Here is a 19,752-nt window from a genome sequence, read left to right on the forward strand (position 1 = left end):
TGCAGATACTCCCTGCCCTGCTCCCCAACACATACCCACATACAGGTTGGGGATTTTGAGGTATGTACATGTTTCTCATGGGAGAGTACTGTCTAGGCCAGTGACATATGGGCAAAAAGCACAAACAATATTGTAGCACATTTGATTAACCCAGGAGAGAAGGACCCTTTTGACTGGAAGCCTAGCAAGTAATCTACTTTGTGGTCACGAATTTAAATGTTACCTTTCAAAGTGAGGCCAAGTTTCAATTCATTTCTTTTTCTTCCCCTAAGAATTCATCAGAATGGAAACAAAACAAAGAGGCCCTGTTCTTTATATTTTAAATGTAAACTCTCCTTCAATAGGGGAATGGCCACACAAACTTGGTAAATCCACACAGTGGAATGTTATTCGGCAAAAACAGCGATGAGCTCTCAAATCACAAAAAGACGTGAAGGAAGAAGGCAAAACTATGGAGTCAGTAGAAGGGTAAGTGGTTGCCAGGGAGAGATGAACGAGGCTTCGTAGGAAAATTTTAGGGCAGTGAAACTACCCTGTGTGATACCGCAATGGCAGATACATGGTGTTACATATCTGTCAAAGCTTGTAGGATGTACAACACAGAAGATAAGCCCTAATGTAACCTATGGACTTTAGTTAATAATAATGTATCACTGGGGCACCTGGGTGGCTCAGTGGATTAAGCGTCCGACTCTTGACTTCGGCTCAGGTCATGATCTCACGGTTCATGGGTTTGAGCCCTGCGTCAGGGCTCTGTCCTGACAATGCAGAGCCTGCTTGGGATTCTCTGTCTCCCTCTCTCTTTCTGCCCCTCACCTGCTCGTGCTCTCGCTGTCTCTCTCTCTCTCAAAACAAATTTAAAAAAAAATAATGAATCACTATGGGCTCATCAGTTATAACAAATGTTATCACTTAAATAAGGTCCATCCAAGAAAGACTGAATCAGCCAGACGAGGCTGCATACAGAAAAAAGACATTTGTCCTGGCTTTTACTCCACAGGTGGGATTTGACAGATAGGAGAAAGGTGGGAGGACACATCCAGAGGGAAACAGCAAGGGCCGAGGTGTGGAGGTAGGACCGAGTTCCCCGGAGGGATTGAGGAAGAGGGTGCCAGGCCCTGAAGAAAGGAAGTGCATCTGACAAGTAAAGGAAATAAGTTTCAATACATACACCGGGCCAGATTATTAAAGCTCCTGAAAGGCAAGCAGGCGGAATTGCTATTTTATGCAGTAGATAGTACGGAGCCTTAGCAGGTGTTTGAACAGGAGACAAGATACAGTCCATCTGCATTCATAATTCACGAATTTTGAATTTGCAAATTCGCTTCCTTGCCCAAATGTATTTGTAACGGGCATTTGGGCACACGTGCAACAAACAAACAAAAAAAACCAAACAAACCAACCCCCCAAAACCCCAAGATGTTACTGATAAGGGGAACTGTTAGGGTGTGGCATATGAGAACACCCAGTATTTTCTATTCGGTTTTCCTGTAAACCCAAAGCTGCATTGGCAAAATTCAATTAAAATGCAGTTAAAAAAAATTTTTTTTAATGTTTATTTACTTTTGAGAGACAGAGAGAGAGAGAGACAGAGTGTGAGCAGGAGAGGGTCACAGAGAGAGTGAGGGAGACACAGAATCTGAAGCAGGCTCCAGGCTCTGAGCTATCAGCACAGAGCCCGATGCGGGGCTCGAACTCAGGAACAGTGAGATCAGACCTGAGCCGAAGTTGGACACTTAACCGACTGAGCCACCCAGGCGCCCCGATTAAAATGCAATGTTACAAGCTCACGATATGAGGCAACAATATATGTCAAGAGAAAAGAAAAACTAACTTACTTTTGGTTCACGATTAGCCACTCCCGAATATAGGTCTGAACACAGTCCCTGACGTGAGGGTCCAGTTCAACCCTAATGAGGTGGGGAATGAAACAAAAGCATGTTATTACTGGAGAGATACAACAAAACAGTCCCTTATCATAACCAAGGAGAGCAGCACGATGTCAAATCTGTATCAGGGGAGAGTGCCGGGGGCATCCCTACCCATTCATCAAGTGTCTGAAATATTCCCCAGGCAACAGCATTTTCACTTTGATGAGACAAACATGTTGGCATTCGATGCTTTGTGGGTTGTCCTTATTATAGGGAATCGTGTTAAACTGTACCTATCCCTTAAAGGCATTCCAACACCAGGGAGGCAGAACCAGCTATAATCACATACGAAACAAGAGAAAGAAGCATAAATACCAATTTCTCACGGGGGTAATTTGGGCCTATGTTTTGCTCATGTGTAACCTTGTTAGAACATGCATGTTTCCCCTCGGGAAAGCCACGAACAGTTGTCTCATCCTTTGCGGAGCTGACATGACTTTGGTCGGTGACTATTCTTTTCATACCTGTGCAACAGTGCATCATGGGAAAGACCCTCCCAGCGTTTCAGGGGCTTTTTTGCTGTTTTTCCTAAATGTTTTGGTACTTGAGATAAATGGGTCTAAGGACTGCATACTAAATACTGACTGCCCAAATCCTAGCCCCGCCCCTTATTAGCTACCTCGGGTCAGTCCCCCCACCTTTGTGGGCCTTAGTGTCCTCATCTTAGAGCACTGTTAAGAGAGGAATGTCTCCTTTAGAGGCAGGGGATGAAATTAGGTCAGTATGGGAGTGCTTAGGAAGTATCAGGCACATGATAAGACTCACTTCTGACCTACTTATTATATGCTAGGTACTGATGTAACCAATTTACATGTATTAATTCAGTTAATCCTCAATCAGCCCCGCAGGGCGTAGGCATGCAATATTATTCTCATTTCGCAGAGAAGGGGATGATAAGGATCTTGCTCAAAGTCCCGAAGCAAGCAGAAGGGCAGGGACTTAACCCCAAGCCGTTCACCTGTGGGGTGCAGGCTTCCCACCAACCACACTATCGGAGTTCAACCTCAAGTTCTGGGTGCACAGGGGGTCAGTTAGCCTTTATTCTGGTGATGACGACGATGCCTTCCTGGGTTTTGATCACCATGGCAGGCTTTTTGGCCGTGATTAGAAGAGCAGAAGTTGTTTTAATGTCATCAGACAGACAGTGTGAGCTAACAGTTCTGGTCACAAGGCAGTGTTCTACCGAATCACTGAGGCTAAGTTAAAAACAAAAAACAAAAAACTGCCTCTTTCATCACAATTTAAATAATAAAAAAGCCTATCTCTAAATCTACTGTAAGTGTCTTAATCGGGATTTTCCAAGATTCTTACCTCATGTGAAAATAATTAAGTCACCATAAATTTTAGACAAAGAAATAATACGAAATGATTCTCTGGCGAAGGTAAAAACAACAAAAAAGAGAGAGACCTTACCTATCTTAAAGTTACACCTGAATAAATGGGCTGGCAATGGGGGGAATGTTTCCCAGTGTTTGTCTCCCGGCGAGTATTTCTGAAATGTCTGAGAGGAGCATGGTGTAAGCTCTCCTTTGTGAATAAGAACTATCTGAACAGGAGAGCAAGGGCTCATGGGAATGTCACCCAACATCCTTCAACTGACGAAAGAAAATCCAAAATAGAAGCAGAAGATCCCACAGCAGCGGGAGCAGGGGCTGTGTGGCATGATCTCCCTTTGGGGGCATTTTTTGGGGGAGATGACAAGGTTGAAAATGTCCAGGAGAGATGTGAACCTTAATTTTGTTTTTGAAGGTAAATGCAACTAAAAGCTCATCCTAAGCCTCTAAGGAGGCATTGCTTTTTATACCATGGAAATAACAAGCGTTTCATGTGGAGAGAATTCTGTTGCTACCAAGGCTAACGCCTGCACCTGGAAACACACAGACTAACCCACGACAGAAGCTCAAACTCTAACCGGCTATTCACGCATTCACTCTACAGAGCTTCCCCTACTGTTTCCCCACTTGGCAAAACTTTCTTCCAAGGTAGGAACTTTGCCCTGTTCATCTACTGATGGCTGTGCCCAGCACATAGTGGATGCTCAATAGACGTGGGTGGAATGTATTTGTGACTCGATCCAGTCTCGTAGGTGGAAACGATAATGCTTGGGAATCGTTCCACTGATTATTACTGAAAAACTTGACGTTTTTACAAATGGAGAAACCCAGGCTCCCTGAGCTCACGTGAGCCGTCCAAGGTCACTGAGCTGCCACCCAGACGGTCCCCTTCGCCTCCACCTTCGCCTCCCCCTGAGCCTTGCATATCGTCCTACCGCTTCCCCTTCACTGGCTTGGTCCCCACATGCCTTTTCGAAGCCTCTGGTCAAACCAGGGTAAAAACTCTCACAGGCGGGAGCACCACGTTGTCATTCCGCACATCTCAGCGGATCTGAGTAACTTTAGTTTTCCAAGAAGTCCAGAATTGAGGCATCTCCCCCCGTCCCCCCGTTACCCATACCGGTCATGACATCACAATCACGTCTACGTTTTAGGAAGCCCATTTACCCTTCCTCCGGCAAAGAGGGCTGCAAAGTGCGACATTCCTTTGGCGTGAACGCCACATCCAAGTCGTCCTCGGTGAAGTCTCCCAGCTCCTGGGCCAGCTTCACATCCAGGCTGTTCAGATGTGTCATCAGAAGCCCTTCGAAGTCCACCGGCTCCACCGGGTCATAAAACTGAGGCTGGGGAGAGAGAGAGAGAGAGAGAGAGAGAGAGAGAGAGAGAGAGAGAGAGAAAGGGGGTTCCCACAAGGCTTCCAGGCAAAGCGCCCAGGCGACGGTCCTGCCTGCCCTCTCCACCCAGCAAGTGCTCGGCTCTTCATGCACAACTCTGAGGAGCTGCCCAGCACAGCAGCAGTGATACGGAAAAAGGGAAAGAGACTCAGCACAGGAAAGTCAAGTCAGAACACGGCGAGGCACCCAAATCACACCCCAAGGCAGAATTTTTTCTCTGCTTAATTGCATCTTGATGAGGAATCCTGAGGAGATCCAAAATGAGATCACGAGGCTTTGCTGAATTTTATAATTTCTCCTGCGAAAGGCTCTCTGAGGCCATGTTTACCCAAATACAGTGAAGCGGTGAACGGGGGCAGTTTTCCAGAAATTCGGGCAAAGTCAACACTCGTTCTGTTTGAGTACTTAGGCACAGTGTTTCCTTTGGCCTGCTTCATCCTATATGTTGGTTCTTGAAAGCACTTCATACATAATCACAGCCTTCGGTGAACCAGACTTGGGGGCAGAAACTCTCCAAGGCAGCGATTTCCAGGTGCTTCTGGACTGACTCGTGCCGGTCAGGAAGACATTGTCACTGGACTGCAGTTAAATAAGTAAACTAAGGGCGATTGGCTGAGGTTTCCCAGGCCTAAATGGACTCCCTTTTAAAGGACTCTCTTGTTTTGCTCAACTATATCCTTGCACAGTGGGGGAGGGAGGGGACAAAAGAAATGACAGAAGTAGTTGGCAATTCCAAACAGAATTTTCTATAGTTGATAAAATAAAAACTTGGCAACGAGGCAAATATTTTTTTCTTGTCTGTAAAGTTCCAAAACAGGAACCATTGCCTTGAGGAAGTAAAAGAATCAGATTGAGTGGCATTCTGGAATAATTACAATAGCAGCACCCGTTGGTATTCAAATTGATGGCAGGCTGTCTGCAATCATCAGCCCAAGGAGCTACTGCTCCTGCTCTCAACTTCTGTCCCCTCCCCGACCCAACCATCCCCAACCATCCACCCCATGGACCAATAAAACAAACACTCCGGATTCTTGACTCGGACTGCCGGGATGTGAAAACAAGACCAGATCCAAGGAAATGCTAACACAACGGTTTTTCACCCCCGCCCCCCTCTCCCCCCACCAAACCGTACAGTGGACCAGACATGAGGGCTCCAAGTTGGAGGGGAGGGACAAAAGGCTCCTGAAGGGGCAAAAGCACATAAAATTCGAAAAGGTCAATGTGGCTTGCCGGGTCTCCTCCCACCCTTGCTGTCCCTGCTGGTGGGGGAGACGGGAGTGACTGAGTGACGCGTTGGGAATGGAGGACAAAGCTAAGAACCGAGCGCACATATGCCCTCCTTCTTCTCTGACAGTGGCTGACTTAACTTGCTGCAGGGACAAAGGGGGGCTGACGAGAAGGCAGAGGATCCACACACTTCGGTAGGAGAGAGCAAAGGCACCCCCAGTTCTACATGGCTCCCACGTGATGTGACAGAGGGCTGGGAAGTTTCTTGGTTCTGACCAGGGACCCAGAGGTCAGCTAAGGGGATGAGCACAGTCCTTACAGGGTGCCTCTCAAAATGAAGAGACAGGGGCCAGAGGGGGCTCAGGGAGCTGGCGATCAGCCTGTGCAGGAGCCAGGTGGAGACAGCGTTTGCAAAAAGGACACTACTCACCTCTGCCAGAGGAAACGACAGGCATCATCTATGCAGATTTGCATAAGACCAGCCCCAGAGGAGGAGGTGGATTTTCCCACCCTTACCACACCCAGGACAGAGAGCTCAGAGTCAGGGACTGAAATGAAGAAAATCCTTTTCTTTGCAGACTTATTGTTGGACAGCGGATACCCATTGAGCTAATCATTACTAAGCACTTACTACGTGCCAAGAAATTGGCCAGGTCATTATACACACTATGTCACTTAATCCTCAGTAAAGTCTAAAAGGGATATATTCGTATTAAACCCATTTTACAGAGGAGGACACCGGAGGCTAGAGATTTAACAATTTGCCCGTGGTTACACAGCTGGGAAGTAGGCCCTCGGGAAGGCAAACCTTGGCAGGCTCACGTTCTTACCCACAATCGTTGGGTTTTCTCTCGCAAGCATTTGAGGCAATCTGCACTTCCAGAAATAATGAACACACAAGGGCAATAGTGTGTTTAGAAGAGTGTAAAAAACTACACTCACCACTACACCCCGAGTTCCACTCTGTGTTTCTCACGAGACCAGCTGCTCCACGTAATAACATAAAGTAATTAACTAATTAAAATAATCCTAAAGGTAGATTTATTATGGAGAATATCAATGCCTCAAGCCGAGGAAGCGCTTTAAACGTATACCTTAAAAATTTCACTGGAGCACAACTGGAAGCATTGTCACACTAGCATTAATAACTAAGTAGAAGCTTCCAGGGAGAAATGGCGTTTGTGTGAGATCGCCAGAGAGAATACAAATTCAGGTCCAGACCAAGTGTTCTGCTCGTCACGACCCTGAAATCCAAATGATGCAAAAGCTGGCTGGTAGCACCTACTGCCTACAAACCAGGGTGGCCAAGACCCTGGATGAAAAGGATGGCTGGCTCCCTCCTTCAGCCATGATTTGCTAAGTGTCTGCTGAACTCGAGTCACTGAGCCGGGTGGTAGGGGTAGGTAGGGAAGAGGACAGGTAGCTAATCTCAAGCATCTCTGCACGGATCTCTCGTCAACCGTGAGATGGTGAAGCCTGCCACATCGTCACAGATAAAGAAAGCTACCTTTGAAGAGGGGAGCCACGGTAAAGAACGCATACCATCGCTGGGCACTAGTTGGGTGGCGATATGCCAAGTGTGATCGGTAGACGCGATTGATCATACAGTCAAACTCTCGAGGTCCGAATACATTCCAGGACAAACAGACCGTAAACGTCAGCTGTGTGATACTGAGTATGGTTCGAGCACGACAGACAAGCTGGTCTTTGATAACCAACCTTCTCTATTCTTTCTACACTGAAACTAACAAGGGAGGAGGCTGTTCATTGCTAATGTGATGCAAACTAGTCTCAGTATTGACAAGTGGGTAGAGACCCCAACTACTGTTAAGGACGCCTCCATGGAAGTTGTTCCCCTTGCAAATTATAATAATAATATACTAACCAGGAACCAAAAGAGATTGATTTTCCAAACTCTCTGAAGCCTTAATCCCAAGAGTAGGTTTTATTATAAGGCGATCACCACATACACACAAACACATACACTATGTTGATTTAGTGATACGCAAAGGGAAGAGACAAATATTGAACAGAATCACAGTGGTATGTTATTTATCGGGGGGGGGGGGGGCTGAAGTTTGAGAACAGGGTTGGGGAGGGGATAGTCGAAGATCAGTCCTTAAGGTAAGACTGGGGCTCCTGGGAGCTTAAACGCCAAACATGAAAATTAACTACTTTGTTTTCTCTGCTGTTGAGCTATACATGTGGCCTCCTGGTGAGTGGAGACCCAAGACTAGATTAAATGGTATAATCCAAAGTAATTCCAAGGTCACTTTATGCCATGGATTACCACACTGTGTCCGTCACTTGCTAAAACAGTGGAAGAAAAAACCCCAAAATGATCCAAAGAGAACTCCCAAACTCTTAAGACAACAACAAAGACTCTTAAGACTACAAATAATCCTAAATCAGGATTTATCTATCATGACGGCCAACTTGGCCAGGCTCAACTACCCTTCCCTGAATTCCCCTCCTAGTAAGTTGCCAGTCAAGGTGGGCTACAGGATTTGTCTCTTGCCAGAGCTGGGGGACAGAGACAGGCTGCCACTATTTTGGAGCATACATACACCTTCTACTGACACAATCAAACACTAATTCAGGTGCTGCTGTCGAAGGGATATTGCTAATGTAATTAAAGTCCCTACTCAGTTGACCGTAAGTCACTCACAAGGGAGGCTTCCCGTGGGTGTCCTGACTTAACTGGGTGGATGCCGACTTCATCAGCGGACAGCCTTCTCCCAGTTCAGGGACTCCAGGCTTCAGCTCCTGTCCAGGGAGTCCCAGCTTGCTAGTGATCTTGTCTTCCTGACTGCAGGTGTGGACTTGCTTAGCGAGCCACCACCAGTGGGTAATCCAATTCTCTGCAACCAATTCCTTAATATCCATACATATACATCTCTGTTCCTGGTTCTGCTGCTCTGACTAAACCTGGACGGATAACATCTACTTCCATTCATTCAGCAAGTACTCACTGGGGTCTACAGTGGTCCAGTACTAGGGTGAGGGGACAAAGTCACCGCCCTGAAGCAACGTGCCACATCTCTCAGGTGAAGACTTGTGCAGCCTTTCTTTTTAGCTACTCTTCCCAGAGGCCTCATCAGCCGAAGACTAGATACACACAAAAAGATTACAAATACCCTAAAAGTTTCAGTTATTCACAGCCAGGTATTAATTTTTTAATGAAGGGAGTTGGAGCTTTTCCTTGTCCCACAAAGCACATCAAAGGCTGGTTCTCCTGACATGAACCGGATTCAGTTCGTTGTGAAACTAAAAATTCCTATAGCACCAAAACTGTATCTGTTTAAAATTCATCAGTGTAGCTCCTAGCACAGTGTCATATGCAGACAGCACACTGACAGCAGATTAAAATAACAGATCTGGACAATATTTCACAATTCAGGGTATTTGAAAAACAGAGAGGTCGAAAGACTTGCCCCAAATCACGCAGGTAGTCACAAGGGTCCTGGGTCCTTTGTTACAGTACTGAGGGGACTTTACACTGCTCTGTGTGAGGCTGGGGGTGGGGGGAGAGGCATGGCATCTCCAGGTATACTAGCCTTGCCCCCTCCTGTGTGTTTACCCCTTTGGAGGCTGGTCCTCAAATATACCTGGTTGTTCAAGAAAGACGTCTTGTCAAAGTCACCCAAGACCTCCATGTTGCCAAATTCAACGGTCATGGCCCAGTCCTGGTTTATCTACTACATGGGATACAGTTAACCACTCCCTCCTTTTTGCAACACTTTATTCAGATGCAGGGTGACCAAATGGCCAAGGGTGCCGCAGCCTCTGAAATTCCGTGTACCAGGAAACCCCTCAGTCCTGGACAAATTGGGATGGTTGGTTACCCTACCTTTAGGACATCACTTTTTCTAGGTTCCTCTCCTACAACGTAGTGTTCCAGGGTTCAGTCCTAAAACATCTTTTTTTCTTTTCCTCAATCTACATTCACTCTTAGATGAGCTCATCCACTCCCTCCCTCTCTCTCTCTCTCTGTCTCTCTTTCTCTGTCTTTCTCTCTCTTTGCTCCTTTTTTCCACTCATGTGTTCTCTCTCTAAAATAAAAAATAAAAATAAAATACCTTTTGAAATTTTAAAGAACCATATTTATCAAGTGACTAACATTTAGGTTATCTTTGGTAGTGAAAGAAAAACGTTGCTTTATTGCAAATTAGCTTAAACACATTACAAAAATGAATGCTTTCTAAGGTACGAGATTTTTTTTTTTTTTTTTTTTTTACCTAAATGTTATACACAAACATGTCCTGTAACCATGGTGTTTAGGATGTGGCTTTTTACATCCTTTTCTTCAGCAAAAACCCTTACATTCCAGCTGATCCGTTCCATTTCACTTCAAACCTTTTCTATTCTCATTTTTAAAAACAGAATTTTTCCCTCTATGAAAATGTAGGTTAAGGTTATTAAGCATGTACACAGTGTCTCAAATCCTCCTTTCTACCTTAGGACAGAGATCCCAACGCTTTCTTTTCTTATATTTCACTCTTTTTTTTTTTTTTTTAATTTTTAACATTTATTCGTTTTTGAGAGACAGGGAGAGACAGAGTGTGAATGCGGTAGGGGCAGAGAGAGAGGGAAACACATCATCACAGCGAACATTACATTTAGAGTTAAAAACCAAAAATCCAGGGGCGCCTGGGAGGCTCAGTCAGTTGAGAGATTTCAGCTCAGGTCACGATCTCACGGTTCATGAGTTCGAGCCACGCATCAGGCTCTGTGCTGACAGCTCAGAGCGTGGAGCCTGCTTCAGATTCTGTGTCTGCTTCTCTCTCTGCCCCTCCCCTGCTCATGCTCTGTCTCTCTGTCTCTCAAAAATAAGTAAACATTGAAAAAATTAAAACAACCCCCCCCAAAACAAAAATCCAATAAAACCACACACATACACACCAAACACACCCTTTCTCTCCTTTGATCAGATTTATGACAGAAGCCACTTTATTTACCTAAGGATACATCCATTGGGCTAGCAAGTGGTCCTTACCTATCACACTTCCTGAAATTCAGAGCAAGCAAGACAATAGAAGAAACTACCGTTCTTAGTGTTTTTTTCCTCCCGTCTGGAATCCTTCTACCTTGGTAGGTTCTTTAAACAATCCTCCACCTGGATCACATGTTAAAATCCCAGGGCACTTTAAAACACTGATACCTGGGCTCCGACCCTTAGCGATTCTGATTTAATTGTTCTCGAGTGGGTCTGGTCACAGGGGTTTCTAAAGGTCCTGGGTTCTAATCCTAGAGATTCTGAAGTGCAGCCGGGGCTCAGAACCTTCCGTTAAGCCTTCTCGGCCTCCCCCAGCAAGCTTTTCCCTTCTCAGAAACACCTACCTCGCTTAAAGACAGGATAGATCCTCTGTATCAACTGTCCTCCCCAAAAGACCACAAGGCCCCTCAGAGCCGAAACCACTTCTGGCCACCTTGTCATCTCCCATATTGTCTCCGACACACAGACAACAGTGCCAAACACAGGGACGACACCCACGTGCCCCTAGTTACCCAGCACCTCTTACATCATATTTGGTTAACCCTAGCGGGGGAGGTGGGGAACACTATCATGGCAGTAATGCTTTGCCCCAAATCCATCCAGTACGTTTTCATATAAAAAAAATCCATGATTATTTTTAAGTTTTTTAACTTTTTTTTTTATTATTATTTATTTTTGAGACAGAGAGAGACAGAGCATGAACGGGGGAGGGGCAGAGAGAGAGGGAGACACAGAATCGGAAGCAGGCTCCAGGCTCCGAGCCATCAGCCCAGAGCCCGACGCCGGGCTCGAACTCACGGACCGTGAGATCATGACCTGAGCCGAAGTCGGACGCTTAACGGACTGTGCCACCCAGGCGCCCCTATTTTTAATGATTTACGTATAAAAGAAGAGTAGTACTTTATGATACAACGCATTTTTTTTTTTTTTTTTTTGCAACTCCGAGCACCCTATTTATACACACACACACTCATGAAAGGCAGGCAGGCATGTTAACTCCAAGCAGAATGGGCTCCACTTAGGCTGGTGGCCAAGTTCTTAATCTCTCGCAAAACAACAAACTTATAGTTGATTGGATTTAAATAACTCGGGGCTGTGAAATACTGCTCAAAGTTGAACAACCCCTTGTATCAGCCTGTGGAGTTTTCGAAATGGGTAGTTATGTAAGTAAAGGCAAGAGAAACAAAAGGTCAAAATGCACTTGGTCTTAATTTTTGGTTGTCTGAAATAACACAATCAACAGTCCTATAGCCTTGCGTGTAAGACAAGTTTTTTTAAAGCTACTCCCGGGTGAGAGTTGTTCGATGATAAATTACTTCCCTGCCTTGCCAGGAATGAATCTTGCTGAAATGTCCCATTACCTTTCTATGAAATAATTTTTTTTTTTTTAAGGTAAAGGGAAATCACCATTAAGTTGACGATTTCTGTTGGAGGAACCTTCATTTGGGAAGATGACTCAGGGGAAAGAACAGCCACTTCATTGTGACATTCTAGCATGGCAGCAGGGAAACATTAGGGTGGTTTCCTAATCAGGCTGTGGATTTTTTTTTAAGTGGGGTGGGAATTGGGGGCACCTGGGTGGCACAGTCGGTTAAGCGGCTGACTCTTGGTCTCGGCTCAGGTCATGATCTCACGGTTCAAGAGTTTGAGCCCCGAATCAGGCTCTGTGCTGCCAGCGTGGAGCCTGCCTGGGATTCTCTTTCTCTCTGCCTCTCTCCTGCTCTCACTAACTCTCTCTCACTCAAAATAAAAAAAAAGGGGGAATCAACATCAGGCCTCTTGGCTCCATCATGCCCCCTGCTTCCCCTGCAGGTGACAAGAAGGAACAGGGACGGCATGGTGTCCTGAAAACGGAGTAGAGATCTGGGAAGAGATCATCAGAAGCTATCCTGGAATGCTAAGAGAAATATATTGAAGGGCTATTCATTCGCAAATAGAACCAGGAATAAATTATGACCGGTAGGAACACCTGATTCTCGTGTAGTTAAACATTTTTGCTTACTTTTGCCATGTCTTTGATACCCCCTGTTAGAAAATGGGTAGTTAAGCCACGTGGTAACTTGATCACCGAGCTAATGAAGAGATTCATCAAAATTCACTTTTGACAAAACTTACTGATGAGGACGCATAACTACCAAAAGAGCACCCTGCACTCAGTAAGCAATTTCTTTTCCCTTTGTGTCTTTAAATTAAAAAAAAAAAGAAATTTAAGGCTGCAGCATAAAAGTCAAAGCTGGCATGTAGAGAAGGGGTTAAAGCTTGCTAGCTAAACTTCCTTAAAGCCTCTTAATTGTGAGGTCCACGCTGTTTCTCAAGACATCAACTGCAGAAAGCTGCAGTCGTAATTTATAAACAAGCAAGCCACCAAACCCCACCTCCCTACCTCGTTTAAAATATAAGTATCTCGCCCTTTTTTTTTTTTAAGTGCAAATAAAGGTATCCTTATTAAAACACAGAGACAGGACCCGTGGACAGAAAGAGCTGCCTATCTGGTTACTTTTAAACTGAATTTTGCACAGTTTAGAATACAATTTGAGTCAGAAATTTAAAAGAAATTTTTTTTTTCACTGAGATATATATTAGCACCAGATTAAACAACAACAACAAAAAAACATATCTAGTATTTCTTGGTCCAAAGGTTATCTAGTATACCCAAAAGCATGGATATTATGCACTTAACGTGTTTTTACTGTAATCTGCAATTCGGAAACAGGAAAAGTACAAACAAAACGGGCAGTCGAGCAAGCCACGGAAGTCATAGATTTTTGTGAAGAAATGTCATCCCAAGTTACCTCTTGCAGTAAAGGGGGCTATACGTTTTTTACTATTACTGTTTCATCAGTGACACAACACACACATTATCCGACTGACAGAAGCACACATCACTCCCGTAAACATACCTTTGAAAGATACACGGTTAAACAGCGTGTGAATTGTTACAGGAGGCAAGATGGCGGCCACAGGAAACCAAGTGGAAGGTTACAAAACTTCGAAGAGCAGAAGTGGTTTTGAAGTAATAAGTGAGAAACAAAACAAAAAAAAAAAAAAGAAAGAATAACCTAACCTACTCAAGATAACCGCTAGAACAAGCAAGAAAAGTGCCTCTCTGCTGTGTGTGAGAGGAAGTGAGCACAGTGAGGGCTCGTAGCCTCTCACCAAGGAAGTGAGGACTCACTTCTGGTTTTACAAACCATCTCAGTTAAGTCAGGTTTATCCCCCTTGACACATGTCAGGCATTCTCGGCGTCAAATAATGTCACGCAGAAGATACACACACTCAGCGTTTGGTGTTAATATAAAAATATAGGCAAACTTCGACTTAAAAGGGGAAGTGTTGTTTCACAAATGAAGGTCTCTACCGTGATTTCCAATTACGTCAAGTTCCAGGCAGGGCCCAATTGGGACAGAAACGGATCGGTGGCTGCCTTGGGCTGGGAGCCGGAAGAGGAGAGACGCACTGCAAGGCGGCATGATGGGAATCTTAGGGCAAAGAGACTGCTCTGTATCTTGACTGAGCAGAGGTTCAACGACTAGAAACCGGCACCCAAAAATTCATCAAACTGGACACCTAAACATGAGTGCGTTTATTATATGCAAATTACTCTTCCAAGAAAACAATTTTTTTTAAAAATGAAGGTTCCTAACCTGGCTTTTCAGATTTGGGAACGCGTTTTCCTAATAAAAGCGTGTCACGAGTGGCGGCAAGGTACCCCCCTCCCCAAAATGTGAATCATAATGTGGGTGAAATCGAGGAGCCTGTTTGCCCACTAAAGCCTGAAGCTTCAGAACCACATCCCTGAGGGTCCACTCTGCGCTCTATGCTCACGATGAAGGAAGGGGAGAAGGAAAGTGATGTCAAGAAGCAGGCAGTGAGTTAGGAACTGGCGGTTGGAGAGGGCAAGGGGGCTTGGACGAGCAAAGGAAAAGCCGGAAGCAACAGCGAGCACACGCTGTGATTTCTTCACTTGACCATTCTCCCCGCAAGGCCGTAACTCATACTTACTAGTTGGAGAGAGGGGAAGCCGGAGGTACTTATGCTCTGTCGATGGTACTGGCCCAGGTTTGGGGGGAGAGTAAACTGCTTCCTGATCTCCGCCGAAGAATACCTTGGGTAAAATACAAACGTCTCGATGAAGCGGTCGTTTTGAACAAATCGTCACAATTACAGATATGATCTTTGGTACCAGGCTATAAAACCCAGGCCTTGGCGGGGTGATGGGCAGAACTGATGGACAAGTCCTCAGTGGCCTATGCATGGACGTTGGGGCTTTTGTCTAACAATATGTACCCTTGAAAAGTTCACAAAGGCCAGGCCACCTACAACCGTAGCGGCTGCCTGTTAGGGGAAAGGCGAGAACATGAAGCGGAGGAAGAGTCTGAGGTTCAAGGAAAGGCCCAGGGCACTTGAGTCCTTCTTCCCAGGCCATTCAGGTCCTCATGTCTGCACGAGGACGTCTGGTCTCAGCTGCGGTACTTTAAACCCCATGCTCCCATTCGGATCCAGCCGTTCTCTCTTTTTTTACTGTTTATTTTTAAGAGAGGGAAAGACAGAGCACGAGTGGAGGTGAGGTGGTGAGACAGAGAGGGAGACACAGAATCCGAAGCCGGCTCCAGGCTCTGAGCTGTCAGCACAGAGCCCGACGCGGGGCTCGAACTCACGAACCACGCGATCATGACCCGAGCCGAAGTTGGATGCTTCACCAACTGAGCCACCCAGGCGCCCCCAGCCCTTCTCTTTTGAAACAGTGAACCCTTTGGTTGGCTGCCTGCTATGATAGAACACTCCAGAGAATTCCAGGCACATTAGATGCCACCTGGAATTGCAAGGACTGACTTTTTCCCCGACTGCTCCTGGTGGAGGGATCCTTTGACTCCCCCCACGTCGAAACACTGCCGTGCCCTCAGCCGGCACCGCTGGGAGCTGGAAACCAGGCACACGAAAGCGGGTCCCCATTAACTCACACCCACCGGCATGAGCTCTGTTCACCAGGGAAACCCAAGCTTACAGGCAGATTGACTTTGAGGCACACAAGTGCTGGTCATTTGTTTGGGGCTCAGAACACATTTTCTCATTTCACATTTCTCAGTCTCCTCTGTGGGTAGATTCTTAGGCTCGTTCACAAAAGCGTATTTAAACCACAGGGAGGCCACTAGAAGCGAACAGACATTTCCTGAGGATCAGGCGGGATCATACATTGGAAACGGGCTGGGTATGTAACAAAAGGTTAGATACATTTTTTAAATGATACTTTTAAAATATAATATTTTAATATTATAAATGAAGCTTATCATATTTTCTCCATTATGATGTGTGCTAAGGCACAATTATTAATCACCCTGCAGGATAAGGTTTCTGACATGGTCTGCTTGGCTCCCAGATGTGGCAATGTGGTACATCTGCACAGGCAGAAAGCCTGCTCTGGTCCCACGTGCGGCCTCCACTCTCCCCATCTGAGAGCGCCCCGATGTCCTTCCAGGATTCAGGCCCTCTTGCTGGACACTGCCTAGGCGTAACTGCAAAGCCAAGGGGTGGGCACATAAGCCAACTCGGGACAACGACCTCTCCTTCCCAGGATTCTGAACGATGAATGGGTACGAGGACGGGAAAAAAATGGCTGGAGCGCCTCTGTGTCAGGGGCAGCCCCTCACATGATGATACAGTGATGGGTGAGACCCCGCCCCCCCAGGATGTGAAAGAAGTCCATACTAACTGCATTCCTAATTTTCCTTGTTTAATTTTGTAAGTATAGGAAAATACTAGGATGAGAAGTATTCTATTAACCGCTGGGGAAATGCAAATCAAAACCACTTGAGCTGCCCCTTCACGATCACTAGGCTGGCTGTGTCACAAAAGATGGGCAACGAAAAGCATCGGTGAGGATACAGAGAAATTGGAACATCACACATTACTGGGGGGAATGGAAAATGGTACGAGTGCTTTGGAAAATAGTCTGGCAGTTTCTTCAGAAGTTTAACATCGTGGGGGCGCTTGCGGGGGCTCAGTTCATTGAGCGCCCAGCTCTTGATTTTGGTTCAGGTCACGATCTCGCAGTTGGTGAGATCGAGCCTTAGGTTGGGGCTGACAGCGCAGAGCCTGCTTGGGATTCTCTCTCTCTCCTGCTCTCTCTGCCCCTCCCATGCTCGTTCTCTCTCTCTCTCTCTCTCTCTCTCTCTCTCTCTCTCAAAATAAATAAACATGAAATAATTTTTTTAAAAGTTAAACATGGTGTTCCCACATATACCCCCAGTGATTTCGCTCCTGGGTATATATCTGAGGGAAATGAAAACATACGGTCACACCAAAATTTATGCATGAATGTTCACAGCAGTATTATTCATAAGCATAAGCATAATTATTCACATATTCATAAGTATTATTCAGAAAAGTGGAAACAACCCAAAATGGCTATCACCTGGGTAAAGAAAATGTGGTCTATCACACAATGGAGTATTATTTAGCAACAAAAAAGGAAAGAAGTACTCATATATATGACAATATGGATGCACACTGAAAATATCATGCTAAGTGAAATAAACCAAACCCAAAGACCCACATATTTTATTATTCCTTATATGAAATTCCAGAACAAGGAAATCTCAAGAGACAGAAAGTAGACGAGTGACTGCCTAGGGTCGGGGCACGCCAAAGGCAAACGGAGAGTGACAGCTAAGGGGAACGGGATTTCTTTCTGGGGTGATGAAAATGTCTTCACCTTGATTGCAGCGATGGATACACAACTCTGTGAATATCTTGAGAGTTACTGAATTGTGCATGTTACATAGGTGAGCTGTGTGGTATGGGAATTCTTTCCAAATAAAGCTGAAACAGATATGGATATAGATAGAAAGGCGTATAAGTATTCTAAAGACACAAGAGTGAAGGCAAAGGTGACCAAATTTTTTTAACGTCCATTTATTTTTGGGAGAGCAAGAGACAGAGCACAAGTAGGGGAAGGGAAGAGAGAGCGGGAGACACAGAATTGGAAGCAGGCTCCAGGCTCTGAACTGTCAGCAGAGAGTCCGATGTGGGGCTCGAACCCACAAAACAGCGAGATCATGACGTGAGCCCAAACCAAGATTTGGACGCTTAACCACTGAGCCACCCAGGCACCCCAGGGCTGATTTTCATCATAAGCTGAACAATCACCAAGTTTTAAAAACCAACAGATTCGACCACTGACCAAGTCAAAAAGCCCACCTTGCATGAACAACACTGTATCTTGCGTTTGGCAACCCACACCGGCAGGGCAATCACTTATCTGCTTACTTAGGCAGGGGACCGTCCACACAGAGGGACGAGACAACCAAGCAAAGGCCCTTCGCTGTGACCTGGATGCCTTCTGACAGACATGACTGCCTGCCCCTGAGACTTCTATCTCCACATCCTCCCCGCAAGACCTCTCAAATAACACGGTTTCGTTTCATGGTCATTCTGAAGCCAGAGACCAGAGGGGTCTACTTGACATGGGAGTGAATACCTGAAAAGTTTCAGGAAAGGAGTGGTATTTTGAGGGAATCCAAGAACGGAAGCAGGGACAGATTCCTGCTTTCATTTTGAAGCAAAATCTGTCATCCTATGCCAACGCCCCAGTATTTTTTTCAGCATGAAATCAGAATGTTCCTGCTCTTCAACCCTTCTTAAACAGGGTCAGCGGGCGCCTCTGTTGCAATCTTCCGCATCGGTTTCCTAATTCGGTGATCTAAGACTGACCGTCTTCTGACAAGTCGAGCCCCACCCAGCCCCTAACATGGGTCCTATTTCTTGTCCTTACAGGATCGATTCTACAGAATGCAATTAAACCTGTCTCTTCAAAACCGTCAACTACGGAGATGAATTGTCTGTCCTTAAAATGAAAAGAGCGAATCATCCCACAGGGAAACGAACGTCCATCATTTAAAGAACTTCAAAATTAAATCTCCCTGGAGAGGCCCTATACACACATTACATCAGCAAAAATAAGCTAGAATGACAAGATCACACGTTGGTCAAACTGTAGTGGAATCGGCATGCCCCACACCCCTCCGGAACCCCACAGGGGTGTATATTAGTTCAGTGTCTCTGGAAAGCAATACTGTAATACACAACAAGAACTATAAAACTGTCGTTACCTTTTAATCTAATCATTTCACTTCAGAGCATATCGCTCGTGGAATTCATACAAACAAACATATCATTTGAGCAGGAGTGAGTAGAAGATCTCTGTATATGGCAGCAAATAACTGAAAATAACCAAAGCACCCAGCACAAGGGAGAGCACCGAGTACGTAACAGCAAATAGATGAAACACAATTTTACCACTTAAAGTAAAAATATGAACTAGATTCAGCCATAGAAAGGTGTATACCAGGGGCATCTGGGTGGCTCAGTCTGTTAAGCATCCAAGTCTTGATTTTGGCTCAGGTCACGATCTCACAGTTCTTGAGTCAGAGTCCCGCATCAGACTCTATGTGGACAGTGCAGAGCCTGCTTGGGATTCTCTCTCTCTCCCTCTCTCTCTCTGCCCCTCCCCTGATAGTGTGCTCTCTCTCTCTCTCAATAAATAAGTGAACTTTAAAAAAAGATGCATACCGGGGCGCCTGGGTGGCGCAGTCGGTTAAGCGTCCGACTTCAGCCAGGTCACGATCTCGCGGTCCGTGAGTTCGAGCCCCGCGTCAGGCTCTGGGCTGATGGCTCGGAGCCTGGAGCCTGTTTCTGATTCTGTGTCTCCCTCTCTCTCTGCCCCTCCCCCGTTCATGCTCTGTCTCTCTCTGTCCCAAAAATAAATAAAAAAAAAACGTTGGAAGAAAAAAAAAAAATTTATAAAAAAAGATGCATACCAAATAAGTTACAAGTGAAACGTAATATGAGGAACTGAATACAAATAACTAACA

At 45.5% G+C, this 19,752-nt stretch overlaps 1 protein-coding gene across 5 annotated transcripts in view; it reads right to left on the minus strand.

Annotated features, from left to right (window-relative positions):
• Positions 1-19,752, minus strand: part of DOCK8 (dedicator of cytokinesis 8) — a 228,608-nt gene that overhangs the window by 160,957 nt on the left and 47,899 nt on the right. For 3 of the 5 annotated variants that reach the window (XM_078436043.2, XM_078436042.2, XM_078436044.2), the window contains exons 2-4: positions 14,885-14,987; positions 4,433-4,608; positions 1,839-1,910 (exon numbers count right to left, since the gene is read on the minus strand). In XM_078436043.2, coding sequence (XP_078292169.2) covers positions 1,839-1,910; positions 4,433-4,608; positions 14,885-14,987 — 351 coding nt within the window. The other 2 variants (XM_078436045.2, XM_078436046.2) reach the window with 2 other exon arrangements.

Source organism: Panthera onca, chromosome D4 (assembly GCF_046562875.1).
Source record: "Panthera onca isolate mPanOnc1 chromosome D4, mPanOnc1 haplotype 2, whole genome shotgun sequence".
Taxonomy (NCBI): Eukaryota; Metazoa; Chordata; class Mammalia; order Carnivora; family Felidae; genus Panthera; species Panthera onca.